General features: G+C 47.0%; 1 protein-coding gene across 10 annotated transcripts in view; it reads left to right on the top strand.

The window, feature by feature from the left end:
- The window catches only part of LGR6 (leucine rich repeat containing G protein-coupled receptor 6), a 127,537-nt gene that overhangs the window by 90,726 nt on the left and 16,938 nt on the right, over positions 1-19,873 (top strand). For all 10 annotated transcript variants that reach the window (XM_019035873.4, XM_055368255.2, XM_055368244.2 and 7 more), the window contains 3 exons: positions 14,545-14,613; positions 17,897-17,968; positions 18,209-18,280. In XM_019035873.4, coding sequence (XP_018891418.3) covers positions 14,545-14,613; positions 17,897-17,968; positions 18,209-18,280 — 213 coding nt within the window. The remainder of the gene's footprint in view (positions 1-14,544; positions 14,614-17,896; positions 17,969-18,208; positions 18,281-19,873) is intronic.

The raw sequence follows: 19,873 nt of genomic DNA, 5'->3' as shown, positions 1-19,873 counted from the left end.
GAGCCTGGTGGCAAAGCCCTTGGCATCAGACAGCCTGGGGCACAGTGCCACTTCTACCAGCTGTGTGACCTTGGTAAAATCATTTGCCTCTGTGAGTCTCCGTTTTCTAATCTGAAACATAATGCCAGTAATAGTTAACTAATCTTACAGGGTTGGCCTGTGGATTAAGTGAGATGATGTGTGTAAAATTCTTACAAACCCTGACAAGCTGTATAGGAACCTGCCCTACACTCCTTTCTCCTTTCCCATCCCCTCCTCTGAGGGCCTGCATCTCAACAATACCCCCTTCTTCCTGCCCTTGAGGGGTGAGTTCTTCTTCCAACTTTTGATCTCCAATTAAAAAGGGGAAAAGTGTGTTCTTTATCCTCTGTTCCCCAGAGCATTTGCTGGGGAGCCTGCAGGGGCAGCCAGATGTGGCAGGGGGAGGAGTAGATGGGAGAATAAAAGGAGAAAGAAATGATAGTCAAACCTTTTAATTGTTGCATAATTGGCACGCTTTGCAGTCTCAGTTATTACTCTGGAGCTTTTCATGTGAGCTTCTCACTGGAAGGGTATTTCTCCCTCAGGCCCCGTAAATCTCTGCCACTTAGACTTCTCTCATCTCCGGCAGCAGAGGGAAGATCAAACCCCTGCGGCCCAAGCTGCGGTTTGGCTGGAGCTGTGGTTTGGCTCCTCTGCAGACTCCTCTAAGTGGGGAAAGCGGCCCCCAGCCATACCACCTGGGGAGGAGGGGCCAGGTGCGGGCATGCACACGCGTGGTCACACAGGCATCTGGAACTGCACAGCCAATCATGTGCACGTGCAGCACACGTGCCACATGTTTCAAGCCCTACATGACCCTCACTCCACATAGGCAGCCCCACCCCACAACCCAGCACAGCACAGAAATGCCCATCACAAATGCACCTGCAGCAACACAGCCTCTGTTATGCCCTCAGCTCTGGAGACCAGGCTGTTTGTCTTCCAACCCTGGCTTTGCCCCTGCAAGCTGGGTCAGCCAGAGGAAGTAACTTCACCTCTGTGAGCCTCACTTCCTTCATCTGCACAATGGGCTACCTCAGAGATGGGGAGAAAGTGTGAGAGACATACACCATGCTCTCTTTTACTCCAAAAGAGCCAGCAAATCCAAGTCATTTCGGCAGGGTTCAGGGGATGGGCACTGTTAAGACCTCTCTCTTGCTTAGCAGAACAAATCGTGCCAACTCCACCTGCCCCACCCCCTTCCTACAGAAACCTTGTTGCCCTCTGGGAAAGTCTGACCTCGTAGGAAGGAAGCTCCCAGGACATTTCTCCTGATGTAGTCATCATCATTCCAGACTTTGCCAAGAAACCTCAGCCAGAAGCAGACAGGTCATGCTCCATCCTGCATCCACAACTCTTTTCTACTTCCACAATGAGGATGACCCGAACTTGCTGGGAAATTGAGAATCAGAGGTGGTCTAGCCCCCAGACTGTGAAGTAGTATTTCCACTTAACCAGATCAGACCAAATGTAGGTATTTGGGGGTGAGTTGCCCATGTCACTATAATTTGCAAGTGATGGTAAACCACTAGAAACCATACCTCTTGCTTCGTAATACGTTGCTTCATTTAGCACTAGCTCCGTCAAGGTCAGATCAATCATAGGACTTCCCAGGTATCTAGGCTGAGAGATAAGAGAGCATGGTGAAGAACATTTCTAGGAAGGTTTTCCCAGGAGGTCTCAGGACCTGAAACCCTAGGTCAGTGTTTGGAAATGTGTGCCTGGAGGCCATGACGAGCTAGTCTAGCCTGACAGCTAATGATCTTTGAAAATCTTCGCAAGAAAAAAAAAGGTCTAGCAAACACAATTGCATCCTAAAGGGCCCACCCTCATGCTCTAGATCTGGGAACTTGATGGCTGAATCTCAGCTAGAACCCAGGAGGGGACAGGGCCCAGGATGGACCCGGGGACAATAGTGTCTCACCTCTCTTGGGCCTGGGTGATGCTCCTTGGGCCTTGTTATAACCTCATTAAACAAATCAGGCCCAACTGGAGCCCTGTGCTGGCTGGACACTTCCCTTTGGAGGAGAGCCTGGGGCCATAGTGAGAACAGAAATCTTCTGGCCCCAGCTCTCTCTCTAAATCAGGACCAGCATTCAACAGGGGCCTGGGACAGAAAGAGGGCAAAGAAGAAATGTATTGAATTCTGCCTTATAATACAAAATTGTACCTTCCACATCAAATCTCCTCTGGTGATGGATGCTCTGGTGATCTGTTTCCACAGAACATTTTTACTTCAACAGCAACTGTAGCTAGAAAATGTTCCTCTCTGTGTGTGTCTTTGAAACCACTAATGCCAACAGGAAACTGGCTCTGACTTGGTTCTGAGAGTATCTGGCCACCCCTTACTCCTGGCCCTGATGTCAGCCTTTGGCCAGGGACAGGAAACCAGGTGGACTTCCACCAAGGTCCTCCCAGGGCTCAGGGTTCTTCCCAGGGTAGAATGAGGATTCATCTTGACTTAGCAGACTTAGATTCAAATCCTGGCTTTGCCACCAGCATGTGACAGGTGCAAGTCACCTGACTTCTCAAGAGCCTCAATTTCCACAAATAGAAAATGGGGATAATAGTTTTCAATTGAGAAGATTGTTGGCAAGGATCGCATTAAATGAGATGACTTCACGTGGTGCCTGGAACATTATAGGTGCTTGATTTATGTTGGCTTCCTTTCCTGTCCTCCCATTTAATGTTGGATGGAATGTGTCCTAAGGTGGCCGGGAGGATGTTACCCAGAAGTGTCATTTCACAGTGGTCCATGCTGTGTCTCATCTCCTCTGTAGGATGGATGGGAATTTCCAGGCAGTCAAGGCATGACTACTGTGTTAATTTCCTGTGGCTGCCATAACAAATTATCACAAATTTAGTGGCTTAAAAAAACAGCAACTTATTCTCTCACAGTTCTAGAGGTCAGAAGTCCAAAATCAAGGTGTTAGCAGGGATGGTGCCTTCTGGAGGGTTTGAGGCGGAATCCATTCCATGCCTCTCACCTCACTTCTGGTGTCTGGTGGCAATCCTTGACTTGTAGACCCATCACTCCAATCTCTTACTCTATCTTCACGTCGCCTTTTTTGTTTTCTTCTGTGTCTCTCCTCTGTGTGTCTCCTCTTCTTGTAAGAACATTTGCCATTGGATTTGGGGCCCACCCTGTTAACCAAGGATGATCTCATCTTGAGATTTTTAATTCCTTCTGCAGAGGCCCTCTTTCCAAATAAGCTCACATTCACAGGTACCATGTTTGGACATATCTTTTGGGGGCTACATATAATTCAACCCACTCTACAGCTATCCTGGCGGGCTCCATGACAGAGCCCTCTGGGGACAGGCTAATAGGTTGGGGCAGGGGACCAGATGAATCTCGCAAATTTGCCTTTATATCTCAAGGTAAGTGCTGATCATCCCACTAGTCACTGGGCAAATAATAATTCCCTGCAGTTAAGAGAATTAGAAATATTTTTTTTCTGAAAGGCTGTCTTGTCTCATATCTTATTTATCCCCCAATCACTTGTTGAGAAAGACAAGGCAGGAATTGTGTATCCTCATGTTACAGATGGGGAAACTGAGACAGAAGGTGGATGACTTGCCCAAGGACACCCAGCTAATTAAGAGCCAGGATTTTAACTTGGGTTTCTCTGCCTTTGGCCCAGCGTCAGCCCATCAGACCACACTGCCTCTTGAGGCTAAGAATCAAGGAACTCTCTTTCCTCGCCAGTTCTTAATCATCTTACATTTGTGGGTTTATTAGCTGCAAATTTGTAGGGTTTTGTGGCTTATAGAGGAATTTATTGTTCCATATAAAACTTTTTTTTTCTGGCTTCACCCGCAGAACCACTAATCACTTTAAACAGGCAGAAAATTGAGCTGCCCAATGAGTTTGTGTTGCGTTCTGTGACCGTGACGAGTTATTAATAGTTCTTCCCAGCACAACATTCCCTTTCCCATTGCCCTGATGTGGGGGTAGCCAAGGTCACTGCTCCTGTCATTGCTGCCTCTCCCTCCCCTGCTGGCAATGGGGACAAAACTTCCGCTGTGAACTCTACCCCCTCTGCCGACTGCTCCAGGCACCCCAGCCAGCCGGTCTGAAATGGAGAGGAAGAGAGGTTAAGGGGGGTGGGAAGCTTGGCCCACAGGTTCCGTAGTAGATGTAATGGAGAGGAAACAAAGTTCAGGTCTGGCCCTCCCATATCTGTAGGAAGGAGGAGCTGGTAAGAATTAAAGATTACCACTCTCTTTTCTTCTGTTTCTTTATATTCACTCATTCCATAAATATTTATTAAGTTTTTAGTATATGCCAGGCCACCATTATAGGCACTGGTAAAACATTTATGAACAACAAAGTGTAGTCCCTGCTATCACAGAGACTAAAGGGTTCTAGATCAGAAGTCCTGAGTTCTTTTAAACTTAACATGAATGCACTGTTACCAGCATTTCTGACCTCATCACCCTAACCCCTTAACCTTGGCATGTCCCAAGGCTCAAGTTCTCCCAAGGCTCAAGTTCTGTTTACGCTTCTCTCCCTCCATGTTCTCATCTGGTCTTGTATGTTTGCTGATTACTCCAGCCCAGACCTATCTCCTGAACTCCAGACTTAAATATTCAAAGGCCTTCTTAACATGCTCACTGGATATCTAACAAATATCCAGACTTCCAGACTGAACCCCGGAGTCTTTCCCTGAACCCATCCCACCAGAAGTCTTCCCCAGCTCAGTGATGGCAGCTTTACTCCTGCAGTTACTCAGGCCCAAACCTTGGAGTCATCCAAAACAACTCTCTTTCTCTCACATCCCACATCCAAGCTGTCAGCAAACTCCATTGGCCCTGTCTTCCAACTATATTAAGAATCTGACCACTTCTCACCCCTTCCACTGCTACCACGATGCTCCAAGCCGCCATCCTTCTCTCATCTGGGTTATTGCAGTGGCCTTCTATCTGGTCACTCTGCTTTCATTCTTGTCATCCTACAATCTGTTTTCAACACAACAACCAGAGTGACTATTTTAATATACAAATCAGGTCATGTTACTTTTCTGTTCCAAACCCTCCAGTGATTCCTCATCATACTCCAGAAAAAAAAAAAGCCAACATTCTGTACTGGTCTACAAGGCCTCAGATGCTGTGGCCCCTTGCTGCCTCTCTGGTGTCACCCCCTCCTCAATCTAGTCCAGGCACGATGGCCTCCTTGAATATACTACTTTTGTTCCTGCATCAAGCCTTTTCCTTTTGTCTGGAATGTTCTTTCCACCATTATCCACATGGTTTACTTCCTCACCTCCTCCAGGACTTTGCTCAAATGTCACCTTTTAAGTATCCTCCCTGGTCACCACTTTGCAACCTCCATTCCCAGCACTCTCCATTTTCTACTTAATTTTTTTCCATAGCACGCACCGCAATCTGATATCCTAATAATGTATTTACTCACTTAATTGCCTGCCTCCTACCGCTCCATGAGTTTTGTTCACTTTTGTCTTTGCAGCACTTGACCCAGTGCCAGGCACAGGGAAGGTACTCAATAAATGTTTGGTGAACAAATATTTCAACAAATAGATTTATGGCTCCTGGCAAATCTTTATCCTCTCTGGGCTTCAGTTTCCCCGTCTGTACTGGGAGGCATTGGACCGTCTAACATCTAAGGTTGTTCCCAGCTGCAGTCACATCTATACTCCGAGATATGCAGTCTCTAGCCCAGACCTCTCCTCTGCGCCCTAGATGTAAGTGTCCTCTAGTCAGTCCTCTCACAGCCCAGGAGCTGGCACAGGTGTCCCATGCTGTCTTGGAGAAATGGCCTGGATATGGACTGAACCCACGAGGACGGTCCCTTGGCCCTCCCTTTGGTCCAGGTCACCTTCCCATAAGCCAGTTGTTCAGAACTGCAAGACCCCAGCTTTTGACCAACAGGTCCAAGTCTCTGGGAAAGATTATCGGGCCACATTCTGCTGTGGTCAGGAACACCTCAGAGCCTTCAGGTCGCCTGCATTAATGGGCCCCAAACATCCAGGTGAGAGGGATGTTGCCTACAGAGGTCTGATTGCATCCAGAGGTCTGATGGATCCTGTTCTGGGTGCCATATCTTAAGCGTGGCAAAGGCTCTCCTGGGGAGGGTGGTGAGAATATGAAGTGTCACAAAATGTGATTCAAAGAACTGAAGACAAGCCTTGGATAGAGTACAATGATCATCTTTGGAAGGCAGATTACATTTTATGCTCTTCCAGCTGACAGGATGAGGGCCAAGCAGGGAAGTGAAGATGGGCACTCCAGCTGACAGTAAGGAAGGATTACTTAATCTGCAGAGTGGCCCAACAGTGACAGCACCAGACACCCAGCATGTCAGTGAGTGCCTTGCCCTTTAGATAGTTCTAGTACAAACTGGATCCCCATTGGGCCGGAATCTCAGAGGTGATTCCTCTTTGGGGGCAGGTTGGACTATTACTTTTTACCTCCCTTCTAATTCTAGGTTTCTGTGGTTCCAGGTGCTTCATTAGGGCAGGGCAACAAGTAATCTCAATCTCAGAGATCAGTCATTTTCATTAAAATCAGCACTGCTATTGCTTCAGGTAGATTCTGAATTTTCTCTCTGGCAAGAAAGAGAACGTAGGTGGAAGGAGGGAGGTTGTATCTGTGTCTCTCAATGGAAGCTAATGACAGCTTTACTCATTGCTGCATTTATTAATGGGTGGCCTTTTATGTAGATTGTTTAGAAGGTAAAACAATAGTATTAGTTTTAAAGTTTTGGTTGTTTCCTCGCTCACCCAGTCATCTGCCCCAAGCATGTGGAGTCATATTTAGGACAGAGGCTCTGTCTGCAGTATGAGAAAACCAATTAAGACATGTATTCATTGTGCTAGCTTGCCTTTGTTCCAGGCCTCTGGGAGATAAAAGGCAATTCAGAGTTTACAATCTATCCAAAATTTCTGTGTTTTGCATTTCACACTGGGGAGCTAGGCTCACCCATATTCCCTCATGTGCCCTTATCTGTGATCCAGTAATAAACACAAATGTTAGCCTTGAGAATAAAAATGTAAGTGGAAACCCAATTAATGATATTCATCTTTCTTAATTGCTATGAAAAGGGGATGGGCCAACTTGCATGCTGACTTTTGTAGTATCTAAAGAATGAAAGTGTCTGTTCTAGTAGCTTATGTCTAGTAAAAGGAAGAGGGCAAAGGAATTGGCATTATTTGAACATCTACTCTGTGCTAGTCTCTGGACCAGGTGAACAGAGCAATCTTATGCAATGGGTATGTCCCATTTACAGGTGAAGAAATGAGCTAAGAAAATTAAGAGATTTGTTCAAGATGATCCTGTTGGTGCACAGAAGGCAAGAACTCTCTCTAACACAGATAACATACAAAAAGACATCTAACTTCCAAATCATAATTATTTGGCTTTGACATGCTTATAAGCATCAAAAGAAACTCCTGCAGAAGCCCAATCCTCCACATCCATTTATCCTCTCTCCCTAAAATTTTTTTGTTAGCCCTGCTATTTAGAGCCTAGCCAGGATCCAACTCTGTGTAGAATATAGGAAAGTGTTTTAAACCAGGAGCCAAGAGGCCTGAGTTTGAGTCCTGGCTCTGGGACTTGCAGCAATTTACCTCCTCTCTCCAAGCTCATTTCCTCATCAATAAAAAAAAGGGGGGCCGGGCGCGGTGGCTCACGCCTGTAATCCCAGCACTTTGGGAGGCTGAGGTGGGCGGATCACCTGAGGTCAGGAGTTCAAGACCAGCCTGACCAACATGGAGAAACCCCATCTCTACTAAAAATACAAGGGTGTGGTGGTGCATGCCTGTAATCCCAGCTGCTTGGGAGGCTGAGGCAGGAGAATCACTTGAACCCAGGAGGTGGAGGTTGTAGTGAGCTGAGATCGCGCCATTGCACTCCAGCCTGGGCAACAGGAGCAAAACTCTGTCTCAAAAAAAAAAAAACAAAAAGCAAAAGAAGGGACTGGACAGGATGACTGTAAAATCCTGCCAGCTCTGTTGTCTGAATCTACAGCTGAATCTACAGGGAGGCTCCTCAGAGATCTCTGAAGTTGGCCATTTCTGCATAGCCTGATGGAAAAGAGAAAATTAGGCATGTGGGTCCTTGAACAGCTTAGGGCTGGGGTTGCCTTCTCAGCTACTTTTACCGATTGCATGGATTTGCCATTTGTTTTGATTAGATTTGGCTAGAAACAGTTGAGCAGATGAAGGGGTGTCTTAGCTATGGACAGCTGCAGCTTCCAGACTGAGCTCTGGCTGGAGTTGGAAGTGGTTTCTCTTTAACTTCAGTCCTTCCCCCTCTGCTTCTAGCTCCCAGGAGCAGGAGACAGAACAATGAACTCTTCCTGGGCTTCTGGCTGATTGTGGGCTGTTAAAGATAATAGTCTATTAAGCCATGGATGAGTTTTCCAGCTGAAGTTTAGGGCATCATAAGCCATCCTGCAATGAAAGATACACACTGAGCCTGGTCTGCATGTTAGAGTCTAATCCCAAAGGCCAAGACACTGCCATGAAGCAGCCAGCTACCAAGGCCAAAGGAGCCCCCATCTTGAGACCCTGCACAGTGGACTCAAATGATCATCTACAACAATGAACATTCACATGTGTGGCCTTGTGCCTGGGCTGTGGGAGATCCAAAAGTGAACCCATATGCTTCCCAACCTCAGCACGCTTCCTGTCTCATTGGGGAGACAATATGCATGCAGAAAACCCAACTCTGGACTCAGATTGCCTGGACTTCAATCCCCGCCCTTCTAATACTAGCTGTGGAACTGTGGTCAAGTGATTATCTCCCTCTGTGCCTCAGTTTCTCATCTCCAAAATGGAGGCCATTATGGTACCTACCTCAAAGGGTTGGCATGGCAATTAAATGAATTAATATATGCAAATCACTAGAACCATGACTATTACATAGTAATTACTATTATCCTCTATCATTACCATTGTAATGCTATGCATGCAGAGGACGACAATCCCAGAAAAGTTCCGAGAGAGTGAGTGAATCATTCTGACTACAGGAATTGGGTTGGATTGAGGGAGAAAGGTATAGTTGAACCGGACTTCAAAGGATGACTAGGATTTTAACAGCTGAGGATGTGGGAAAAGGGTATTTCAGGCTGAGGGCATGAGGGGCGCAAGTAACTACACAAGGGTGTGAAAATGGCACAACCCATTAAGGGCTGAAATGGCAGATGAAACTGAGGGATTAGTTAAGGGCATCGGAGCCCATTAAGGGATTTGGATTTTGTCTGTAAGCCCTTGTTCTGGAAGCCTTTCCAGATTTTTCAACAGGAGAGTGACAGACTCAGTTTTGCATTTTAAAAAGATCTTTCCGGCAGGTGTGTAGTAGCTAAGAGTGTGGGCTTCAGACTCACACTGCCAGGGTTCAAATCCTGGCTGTGACACCGAATTAGTTCAGGTAGGCTAAATGGCTGTGACATATAGACTGAAACATGTATAATGGCACAAACACAATAGAAGTTTATTTCTGGATCATGTAACAGTCTAAGGAGAGTGTGTCTTCTTGGCAGCTGGCCTCGTCCATGTGATGACTCAGGGATCTGGCTTCTTGGGAGCTTGCCACCTCCAGGGCCTCATTGTTTTTGGCCTGTAGCTGGTGGAAGGGTAGAGAGACCAGTGAGGAGACAAGTTGTCTATTTTATAAATCCTGGGCTAGATACAGTATGCACCACTTCTGACACACCTACTGTGAGGGAGGCTGAGAAGTCCACTCTTGCTCCATTCCTGGCATTCTTCCTATTATGATAAGCTAGCACTGCCCAGTAGAACTTTCTGGGTTGATGGAAATGTTCTGCATCTGTTCTTATATGATAGTTGCTTGCCACATGTTGCTACTGAGCACTTGAAGTGTGGCTAGTGAAACTGAGAGCCAAATCTTACATTTTATTTATTTGTAGTTAATTTAAATAGCCACACATGCCTAGTGGCTATTGTATTGGTCAGTGCAGCTAAGGAGAAAAGAGAGAGTAGGTTTTGACTTACAGACAGTAGACTCTGCCACAGCCAGGTATCAGTTGTGTGATATGAGTGACTAATTTAATCTCTCTGTGCCTCACTTTCCTCAACTGTCAAATGGGTATAATAGTAGTAACTGCCTCTTGAGGCTGTTGGGAAGATTAAGAGATTATTCAGTCAAAACACTTAGTGGCTGGCACACAGACAGTGCTCAACCAATGTTATCATATGGATGACTTGGAGGCAGGGACAGCAGATAAGAAGTGTATAGCAGTCCAGAGGAGAGAGCCCTCTAGAATTACCTCCAAGTATTGCCCTTTGCTCCAACCAAGCGATATTGCTTGCTCTTTTCCAAACACGACTCCACAGCACTCACTTCCTCTAAGTCATGCTCTCTCTTCTTGATCCATTCATCCCTTCATATTGAAATCTTGCTGTTCTATGACACATGTCACATTTCCATGAAGCCCTCATGGTCTTTCCAGCTCTGTGTGATCACTGCAGTCTGTGAAGGTCCTGATGCTTCGTGTGCTCTCCACAGTCATGTCAAAGATGCTCTTTCATTATCTTGTGCATTTGTCTAGATAGGAGTGGGTTTTTTTTAAACCCATCTCTCTACCTTCCACTTTACCCAGCAGAATTCTTTGTGTATTGCGAGGAGGCAACAAATGTTCATTGCACTGAGTTGAATCCATCAGGAGCGGAGAGAGTTGCAAAGACATGTTCCCTGGACAATTAGAGCCACAGATTACATCTACATGGTACTATATGAAGCAGGACTTTGGCAGTTTCCCAGGTCATTAAATCTGTGTAGACGTCCAAATGGGAAAACTCTGGCCACCTCATTGGCATGGAGTTTGCAGCATTCTCTTTGACCTTTGCACAGTTTTTATTCTTTCACATTTCTCGACAAAAATAGACTTGTAGTTCACAGGCCTTTTACCATATGTCTTTTGCTACTGTCTGTTAGGCCACTCCTGCAAAATTCCTGACCAGAAACTGCCAAGGAGGGCTGGAACTACTCAATGGATTGCCTGGACATGGGTCCAATGAACTGTATAAGGACTCAATGATAGCAAAGTCACATGAAACCATCCCATGGTCTCTGTGGCCCCGGGCAAGCCACTCAGGACTATCTTGTGCCTTTTGCAACATCAACCTCAAAATCTTAAGGACGTTCCCCCAAATACTGTAGATTCTCTTAAGAGTCCATTAGTGTTTTCATTAATCAATTTATTTAGACGTCTTCATTGCTTCATCTATCAAGTATTTGTTGAGCTCCTGCTATGCGCCAGGATTGTTCTGGTGTTTAGAATATGAAACAGTGTTTCTATTTTCAAGAAGCTTTCATTCTAATTGGGTGAGAAGAAAATAAACAAATATATGTCAGGTGACTAAGTTCTGTGAAGAAAGAATGGAAGCTGTCTCATTCTATATTGCTACATAACAAATCACCCCAAAATTTAGTGGCTTAAAATATCACTTTATTATTCTTCATGAATTATGGCTTTGCTGGCTCATCAGGTTGGTTCTTCTGCTGGAGCCATCCCCTGGGCTCATTCATGAGGTTGTAGTCATCTGGACGCTCAACTAGGTCCAGGAGGTCTAGGGAGGCCACTCATATGTCTGGGGCCTTGGTATTGGTTGTCGGCTGGTCTTCTGTATCCACATGGCGCTCATCATTCAAGAGTCTAGTCTGGAATTTCTTACATAGTGGTGGGAGCATTCCAAGAAAGCAAAGGCAGAGGCTGTGAGGCCTCATGTGATTAGGGACCAAGTCACACTATATCACTTCCATTTCATTCTGTTGGACCATGCAAGTCACAAGGCCATCCCAGCCCAAGGTAGATGTCACATCTTGAGAGGAGAAGCTGCAAAGGATTTGTGATCACTTTTAATCTACCACACTGGATAAGGGAATAGCAAAAGAGAGGATATGCTATTTTAGATAGAGTAGTCAGAGAAGGGCTCTCTGATGAGGTATAATTTGGGCAGAGACCTGAATGAAGTGAGTAAACCATAGAAGTATTTGGGGAAGAGCATGCTAGGCCTATGGAATAGCAAGCAAAGTCTCTGAAGCCAGGTCAATGCAATACTTTGTGTTTGAGATAATAATGCAATATTAAGACTTTTCAGCTGGGCATGGTGGCTCATGCCTGTAATCCCAGCACTTTGGGTGGCCGAGGTGGGCAGATCACCTGAGGTCAGGAGTTTGAGACCAGCCTGAGCAACATGGTGAAACCCCATCTCTACTAAAAATACAAAAATTAGTCCAGTGTGGTGGCACATGCCTGTAATCCCAGCTACTCAGGAGGCTGAGGCAGGAGAATCGCTCGAACCTGGGAGGCAGAGGTTGCAGTGAGCCGAGATCACGCCACTGCACTGCAGCCCAGGCGACAGAGCAAGACTCCATCTCAAAAAAAAAAAAAAAAAAGACTTTTCAATAAAGATACTTCCATGTCATTTATGGGAAATCTAGTTCTCTTGCAACAATGGAGAATTCCTGATTGAGCTGAGCCAAGATGAAGGGGAACACCTGCTTTTGGAACCTGAGATATGAGAATGAATCATGTATACAATTTAAGAACCAAAAAGAGAGGGCATTTCTTTCGTCCCTGCTGCCATCCTCAATTCTCCCAGTCTGGTTTTCTAGGCATTTTCTGTAGCCCCTGGTAGAACTCCAGGAACTCCACAGTTTGAAAATTCCTCCCTGTTTCCAACTCCAATACCTCTGGTTTTAGTCAAAGTGCTTTGCACACATCCTGGCCTCCGCCTGACCACATCCTTCACACAGCCTGTGGGGAGCCTCTCTGTGAGCAAATCAACAAGGTTTGACGCATGAGAGGCAAAGGTTTCTGACTCACTAGAGAACGGAGCAGAGAGAAGCAAAGCAGAAGGGATTTTCTACTGTAATTACCCAAGATCACCAGGGCAGTCTGAGGGTAATTGGGTAATTAGTGTGTGTGTGTGTGTGTGTGTGTGTGTGTGTGTGTGTGTGACAATTATCCGGCTCACTGGCTGCCAGACGCTTGTCACTGCCCCTCTGGCCCTTGGGCTGGGTTCCTGGCTCTACCTGTGGACTGACTATTAAGTGTAATGACCCTGTCGCACAGAGGAGCCTGTCATTATCTCCATGTTAACATGGTATTTATCCACAAAACCCTGCCAAGTCACTCTGTAATTAAAGGGCCTCCATGTGGTCCCCCTGCCCTGGCTTGGATGGGCAACCATGAAAGTTGTCAGGGCAGGGGTGGCTTTAAAAGGCTGAGAAGGTGGGCTGGGGTCATCCTGGGAGGCTAGGGAGGGATGCTGTAACTAAGTCTTCCCCCAACCTATTGCCAAACCCCAGGACCCCAGAAACAGGATCCAAGAGGCATTAAGACACCCCCAAATCAGTCACATTTCCACATGGGGCTAAGTCGTTGACTACTGAGTAAAATGAAAGCCAACTTTAAAATTTTGGAAGCTCTTCGATGATAGGCAATCTCATTACATAACAGGGAGTACAACTTTCTAGAAGTACCCTGTAGTTCTTACTCTCTACTTCCCAGTCACTCTGTACTATCTCCCTCAAAACTCCAATGCTCACCTCTTTCCCCGGGGCTCCCCTGCCTTTGGGGCTCTTTTCTATTTCTCACAGGCAATTCTAAATCTTTTCTGATGAAAATAAAAGTTGCCCTCGGCCTCTTCCATTTCTCTTGCTTCTCTTGCCCTATCATCTCCACAAAAGGCAAGGACACAGAAGTTTCCTTAAGAGTTGATGGAGTGAAGCTGTGGTCACTTATGGGTCAATATTTTGCCCCTGGTGCCTAAGCAGTGCTGTTCTGAGCATCCTTATCCTTACACATTCCTAGACTTGGAGTGCCTGGGTATGAATCTTTTAATTTGAAAAGATGTTATCAAATAGTTTCTAAAGGGTTGTACACATTTAAATTCCCACTAATAATTTATCAGGATGCTTGTTTTCCCACATTCTTGCCAACTTGGGTTGCTACCCCTTTTTAAAATTACCTTTATAATTTTCTGATTATACATGTGATATATGCTCATTGCAAAAAAAAAATTGGAAAGTACAGAAAAGTGTAAGAGAAAATAGCTGTTGTGCCTTCACCCGAAGAGAAGAAACACTCCCCATTTTTATAGAGGATAACAGCAAAGACCACAGTGGTCACCTGAGGAACCTTCTGGAATCCCTAGTGCTGGTTATAAGATGTTAATGATCACCCACTTCCCCCCTTCCTCCACTCCTCTGATGTCTCCAAAGGCTTGAGATGCTTTCTTCAGTTGGCAGGGTCTATTCTGAGGGAGATGGTTCCAGGTATCTGCACCCCTGAAGTATGTCTCCCCCTTCAAAACAGTTCTGCAGCCAGGAAGATTCCACGCCTGAGGATTTGTGGAATAGGATTGGAGCACGAACATTCCAAAAATGTGTTTCCAGACATTGGCTGCTGGATCCAACAGATTGGAAAACCCATCTCCCTGGCTAAGCCCAGAGCCAAGTTTCCATTTCTCAGGGACCCTGACATGCCCCATTAAGCCTTTGCTCTAATGACTGCTCTGCTTTCTGTTCCAGAGACCTGAATTATAACGAGCTGCAGGAGTTCCCCGTGGCCATCCGGACCCTGGGCAGACTGCAGGAACTGTAAGCGCCTCTGTTGGTTTCTGTGGGTGTCCTTCTGTCCCAAGGGCAGGGGCTGAAGCCAGCCTGAGCTGCCTCATGCTCTTACCTCCTCACCTCCCATGGTCCTTATAAAAGATGTAGCTGTCCCCCACCCTCCCGCCCCGGCTCCCCAAGCCCCAGTGCAGCTCTAAGTAGTCCCAGGCCTCATTAGCTTGGTTTCAGGCACTTCCTGGGGGTGTGTCAACAGCAGAAATGGCCCTGGGCCCTTCCAGCCTGGGAAAACCAATGGCACAAGCCACCTACTATTAGCCTGGGCCTGGCACTGCCCTTGCCTTGGTTGGGATGTGTCCAGAGAAGAATGAGGAAAGGAACTGAGAACTGGTTTACAGGATCACTCCTCAGCACCTTGTCCCCAGGGGTACTGAGAAGTTGTCTCTGGTTCCCCAAAGCCACCATTTATTATTTTATTTCAGCATTCACTGAGCACCCAATGTACCCTGCACTGTGTTTAGTGATAAACACAAACAAAGGGTCAGATTGACATGGCCCTCCCCAAGCATCCTTCAGCCTCATTGAAGACACAAAGTAACATAGGTAAAACAGGGAACAGGACAAAATAGTATATAACTCCAACCATAACTTGCAGAGTATTAGCTAAAACAGCGGTGGGAGTCCAGAGTAACGTGGAAAGATCATTGTGGACTAATCCTGAGATGAGCCTTAAAGAATGACCGGGATTGAGGCGGCAGTGATGGGGAAGGGGAGAGGCATTTCAGAGGAAGAAATTGTAGGTAAAGACCCAGGTAGGAAGTTGAGCTGGCAGAGGGATGAGCACAGGTGGGAAGCAGCTTTACTGGAGGGAAGCTCTCAGGAAACAATAAGAGCTCTATCGTACAGCTAGAGTGGGACCAGATTAAGAGTCCTGGAGACTCATAAACAGAGCCCCAAACTTTCAGGCAGCTTAGTATCTATTTTTTTTTTTTTTTTTTTTTTTTGAGACGGAGTCTCGCTCTGTTGCCATGCTGGAGTGCAGTGGCACGATCTCGGCTCACTGCAACCTCCGCCTCACAGGTTCAAGCGATTCTCCTGCCTCAGCCTCCCAAGTTGCTGGGACTACAGGCACGCGCCACCATGCCCAGGTAATTTTTGTATTCTTAGTAGAGACGGGGTTTCACCATGTTGGCCAGGATGGTCTCTATCTCTTGACTTCGTGATCTGCCTGCCTTGGCCTCCCAAAGTGCTGGGATTACAGGTGTGAGCCACTGCGCCCGGCCAGCTTAGTATCTTTACAGCTCAAACCACCCCCACCACCTGAGACCTATAGTACTAGCCCCATGCCACCTCCCTTGCCTCATCCAGAAGTTTGAAGGTGTGAATGCCAGATGTAGGCAGCACATAGGGGACAACTGGACCACCTAGAGGAAATAGTCTGGCCGGGCACGGTGGTTCATGCCTATAATCCCAGCACTTTGGGAGGCTGAGGTGGGCAGATCACTTGAGGTCAGAAGTTCGAGACCAACCTGGACAACATGGTGAAACCCCATCTCTACTAAAAACACAAAAATCAGCCCAGCGTAGTAGTGCACACCTGTAGTCCTAGCTACTTGGGAAGCTGAGGCACGAGAATTACTTGTACCCAGGTGGCAGAGATTGCAATGAGCGGAGATTGTACCACTGTACTCCAGCCTGGGTGACAAAGTGAGACTGTCTCAAAAAAAAAAAAAAAAAAAAAAAGTCTGAGTGAGAAACTATTGGAAGTTCTCCATTGCCAGAGTCACCAAGGTCTAACTTTTTTCCTTTGATCTGGGGCATGAGAGAATCATGAGATTTGATCGATCAAGAGGGCATGGAGGGATCAGGATGTGCAAAAGCATTGAGCCAGGAAATAATAAAACATTAAGGAAGAGAGAGGAGACCTAAGTTAGCAGGGACAAAAATATATGGGAGGGGGTGTACCTGTCTATCTCCATCTCTCTCTCTCATCTATTGAGAGAAAGCTGCTTGAGGACAGGGCCCCTGTCTTAGAAACTTCTAAATCCCTCAGAGCTTGGCCCAACATTAGACACAAAGATGGTGTTTAAGAAAAACATAATGAGCAGATGAGAGGAATAAATTAATGAACAAACAGGCCTGGGTGGGTGGCACTGGCTGGAGGTGTCTGAGCGTGAAGCTGTGAGTGAGACAGCATGAAGGTGGAAGTCACGATGGGGACGGCAGGAGGAAGACAGAGGTGAGCAGAGGCCAGGGGGACAGAGAAGCCAGAAACTTCCAAAGAAAAAGAGAGGGAAGGAAAGGGGCCTGCTCCGCATAGGTTATGTACTTTTCAGTCCAACATGTTATTTATTTTGAAATGTTTTTCCCAACTAACCAAACACATAATTCTGGCTTCCAGACTCCCAGACTCTCAGCTGGGTGCCTCAGTCCTCATTTTCCCATAGTGCCATCCACAGTCATTCAGCGGCCCATTCCGCACCTTATCCCTCTGGCTGCGTGCTGTTGACACTTCTATGTTTCTTTATTTTAGGGCCTTGAGGCCAAGCCAGCCTCCATTTGAGGAACATCCCTCACTTGGGATCCCCTGGAAGCTGTGTCTTTTCTGTATCTTCCTTTTCCTCTCACACACCCTTGGCTTCCTCTGTGGGGACCCACCAGGGCTCTCACGACAAGTGACTAAGGAGAGGATTCCCTTCCTGGGGTCTGAACTCAGCCTCTTGCTCTTGAGTTGTTCCCACAGGCTTCCTGAGGCCTGCAGCCATGTTTCCACCCCTCACTCTTTTTACACTTGTTAGGGAAAAGAGGGTGTGTAATTGAACAGGAGGAAAAATCAGCTGGGTGCGGTGGCTCACACCTGTAATCCCAACACTTTGGGAGGCTGAGACAGGAGGATCACTTTAGCCCAGGAGTTCTAGACTAGCCTGGGCAACAAAGTGAGATCTTGTCTCTACAAAAAAATCAAAAAATTAGCCAGGTGCAGTGGCACATGCCTGTGGTCCCAGCTATGTAGGAGGCTGAGGCAGGAGAATCGCTTGAGCCCAGGAAGTCGAGGCTGCACTGCAGTGAGCCAAGATCGCATCATTGCACTCCAGCCTGGGTAACAGAGACCTCGTCTCAAAAAAAAAAAAAAGAAAAAAAAGAAAGAAAAGTCACAGGCAGTATTTGAATCTGAACCTGGAATCTCCAGGCCAATGCCTCTTTTGTCTTATGGACTGTCTAGCTTGCTGTCCAAAAGCCCTGTGGAATTCCATGCCTCTCCCTCTCTATACCTTTCTCCAAATCCTCACTGGTTCCTGGTGTTGTCTTCCAGGGGGTTCCATAACAACAACATCAAGGCCATCCCAGAAAAGGCCTTTATGGGGAACCCTCTGCTACAGACGATGTGAGTACTACTTTCTCTGGTCTCTTAATGCCGAACAGTGTTTCAGGGAGGACAGAGGATGGGAAGGCAGGAGGGACTTCCCTAGGAAGCACCAGGGAGGCAGAAGTATGGGAGGGGTTGCCTTTCCCTGCATGTTCTTTCCTGGGTCTACATTGATAGGAGAAGAAAGCAGAGATTGGCCTTAATCCCAGCAGAAAGGCCTGAAAAACCCAATTAGGTGTTTGGACCTTCTTCTTCCAGACACTTTTATGATAACCCAATCCAGTTTGTGGGAAGATCGGCATTCCAGTACCTGCCTAAACTCCACACACTGTAAGTTGGCTCCTGAAGGCTGCTGCAGCCTGAACTTCCCCCTTTCTTCACTCCTTCTTGCTCTCTCCTGCCTATCACCTGCGGATCTCTCCCTTGCAAGGCACAAGTCCACTGCAAAGCGTGGTCTTCAAGGCTGCAGGCCTCTGCTTTGCTCAGACCCGTTCCCACCTCTTTCTAAATTTAATAGCCTCCCTCCACCTCCCTGAACTGTGGCTTCTTCCCAGGTCTCAAAGGGACAAGGAAGGTCCATCTCCATAGTCAAGGACTTTCATCTGGCCTCTTGGGTTTTATCCTATTCACGGTAGCTTTTCCAGAAATAATTGGGAGTTTTGAATATGGTGTGTTCTCAAGGCTGGTTCTCCTGTGGCCTTGGAGCCCAGATCCCTGGGCACTTTGCTGTGCCATCGTTATCACCCTTGGCCTGAAGGTGCTATTTCCCCTCTCTCATTCTCTAATTTCCAGCCCAAGTCCCACTTCTTCAAAAAGCTTCCATGGGGCCAGGCACAGAGGCTCACTCCTGTAATCCCAGCACTTTGGGAGGCTGAGGCGGGTGGATCACTTGAGGTCAGGAGTTTGAGACCAGCCTGGCCAACATGGTAAAACCCCATCTCTACTAAAAATACAAAAAAAGTAGCCGGGTGTGGTGGTGGGCACCTGTAATCCCAGCTACTCAGGAGACTGAGGCAGAGGACTCGCTTGAACCCGGGAGGCGGAGGTTGCAGTGAGCCGAGATCGCGCCATTGCATTCCAGTCTGGGCAACAAGAATGAAACTCCATCTCAAAATAAAAATACAAAAATTAGCTGGATGTGGTGGTGCATGCCTGTAGTCCCAGCTAAGCTACTTGGGAGACTGAGGCAGGAAAATTGCTTGAACCTGGGAGGCTGAGGTTGCAGTGAGCCAAGACTCAGTCTCAGAAAAGAAAAAGCTTCCATGGATTGCTGTCAGCCTACTGTGGCGTCACAGTAACATAGCCGACATCTCCAAAGCACATACTTAACTTTCATGTTCGTTACGGCATTTCATCTTCATCGTAACCCTGTGAGGTAGGTGTTATTGGTCTGATTTACAGGTGGAACATGAGGTACTCAGGCCCTGCTTGGGCATGAACCCAGAACCCTTTAATTTCAGATTCTGGGCTCATTTCTGGACCCCACGCTGCCTCCTCAGGGCTTTTTACAACACTCAATTTTCTGCGCTGCTGTTGCATGCAGGCCCCATGTGGGTCCGTGTCCTCAATAAAATAGGAGATGGTGGGAAGGAGGAAAACCACCAGTCTAAAGCAGTTTAAGAGAACTGATAGTTCTCTTTTTTCTTTTTTTTTTTTTAGACAGGATCTCACTCTGTTGCGCAGGCTGGAGTGCAATAGCACAGTCTCAGCTCACTGCAACCTCCGCCTCCCGGGTTCAAGCGATTCTCCTGCCTCAGCCTCCCAAATAGCTGGGATTACAGGCGCCCGCCACCACGCCCGACTGCTTTTTGTATTTTTAGTAGAGATGGGGTTTCACCATGTTGGCCAGGCTGGTCTCGAACTCCTGACCTCAGGTGATCCGCCCGCCTCGGCCTCCCAAAGTGCTGGGATTACAGGTGTGAG

The sequence above is a fragment of the Gorilla gorilla genome, chromosome 1 (assembly GCF_029281585.2).
Source record: "Gorilla gorilla gorilla isolate KB3781 chromosome 1, NHGRI_mGorGor1-v2.1_pri, whole genome shotgun sequence".
In the NCBI taxonomy this organism is placed as follows: domain Eukaryota; kingdom Metazoa; phylum Chordata; class Mammalia; order Primates; family Hominidae; genus Gorilla; species Gorilla gorilla.
This window is presented reverse-complemented; position numbering and strand designations above follow the sequence as displayed.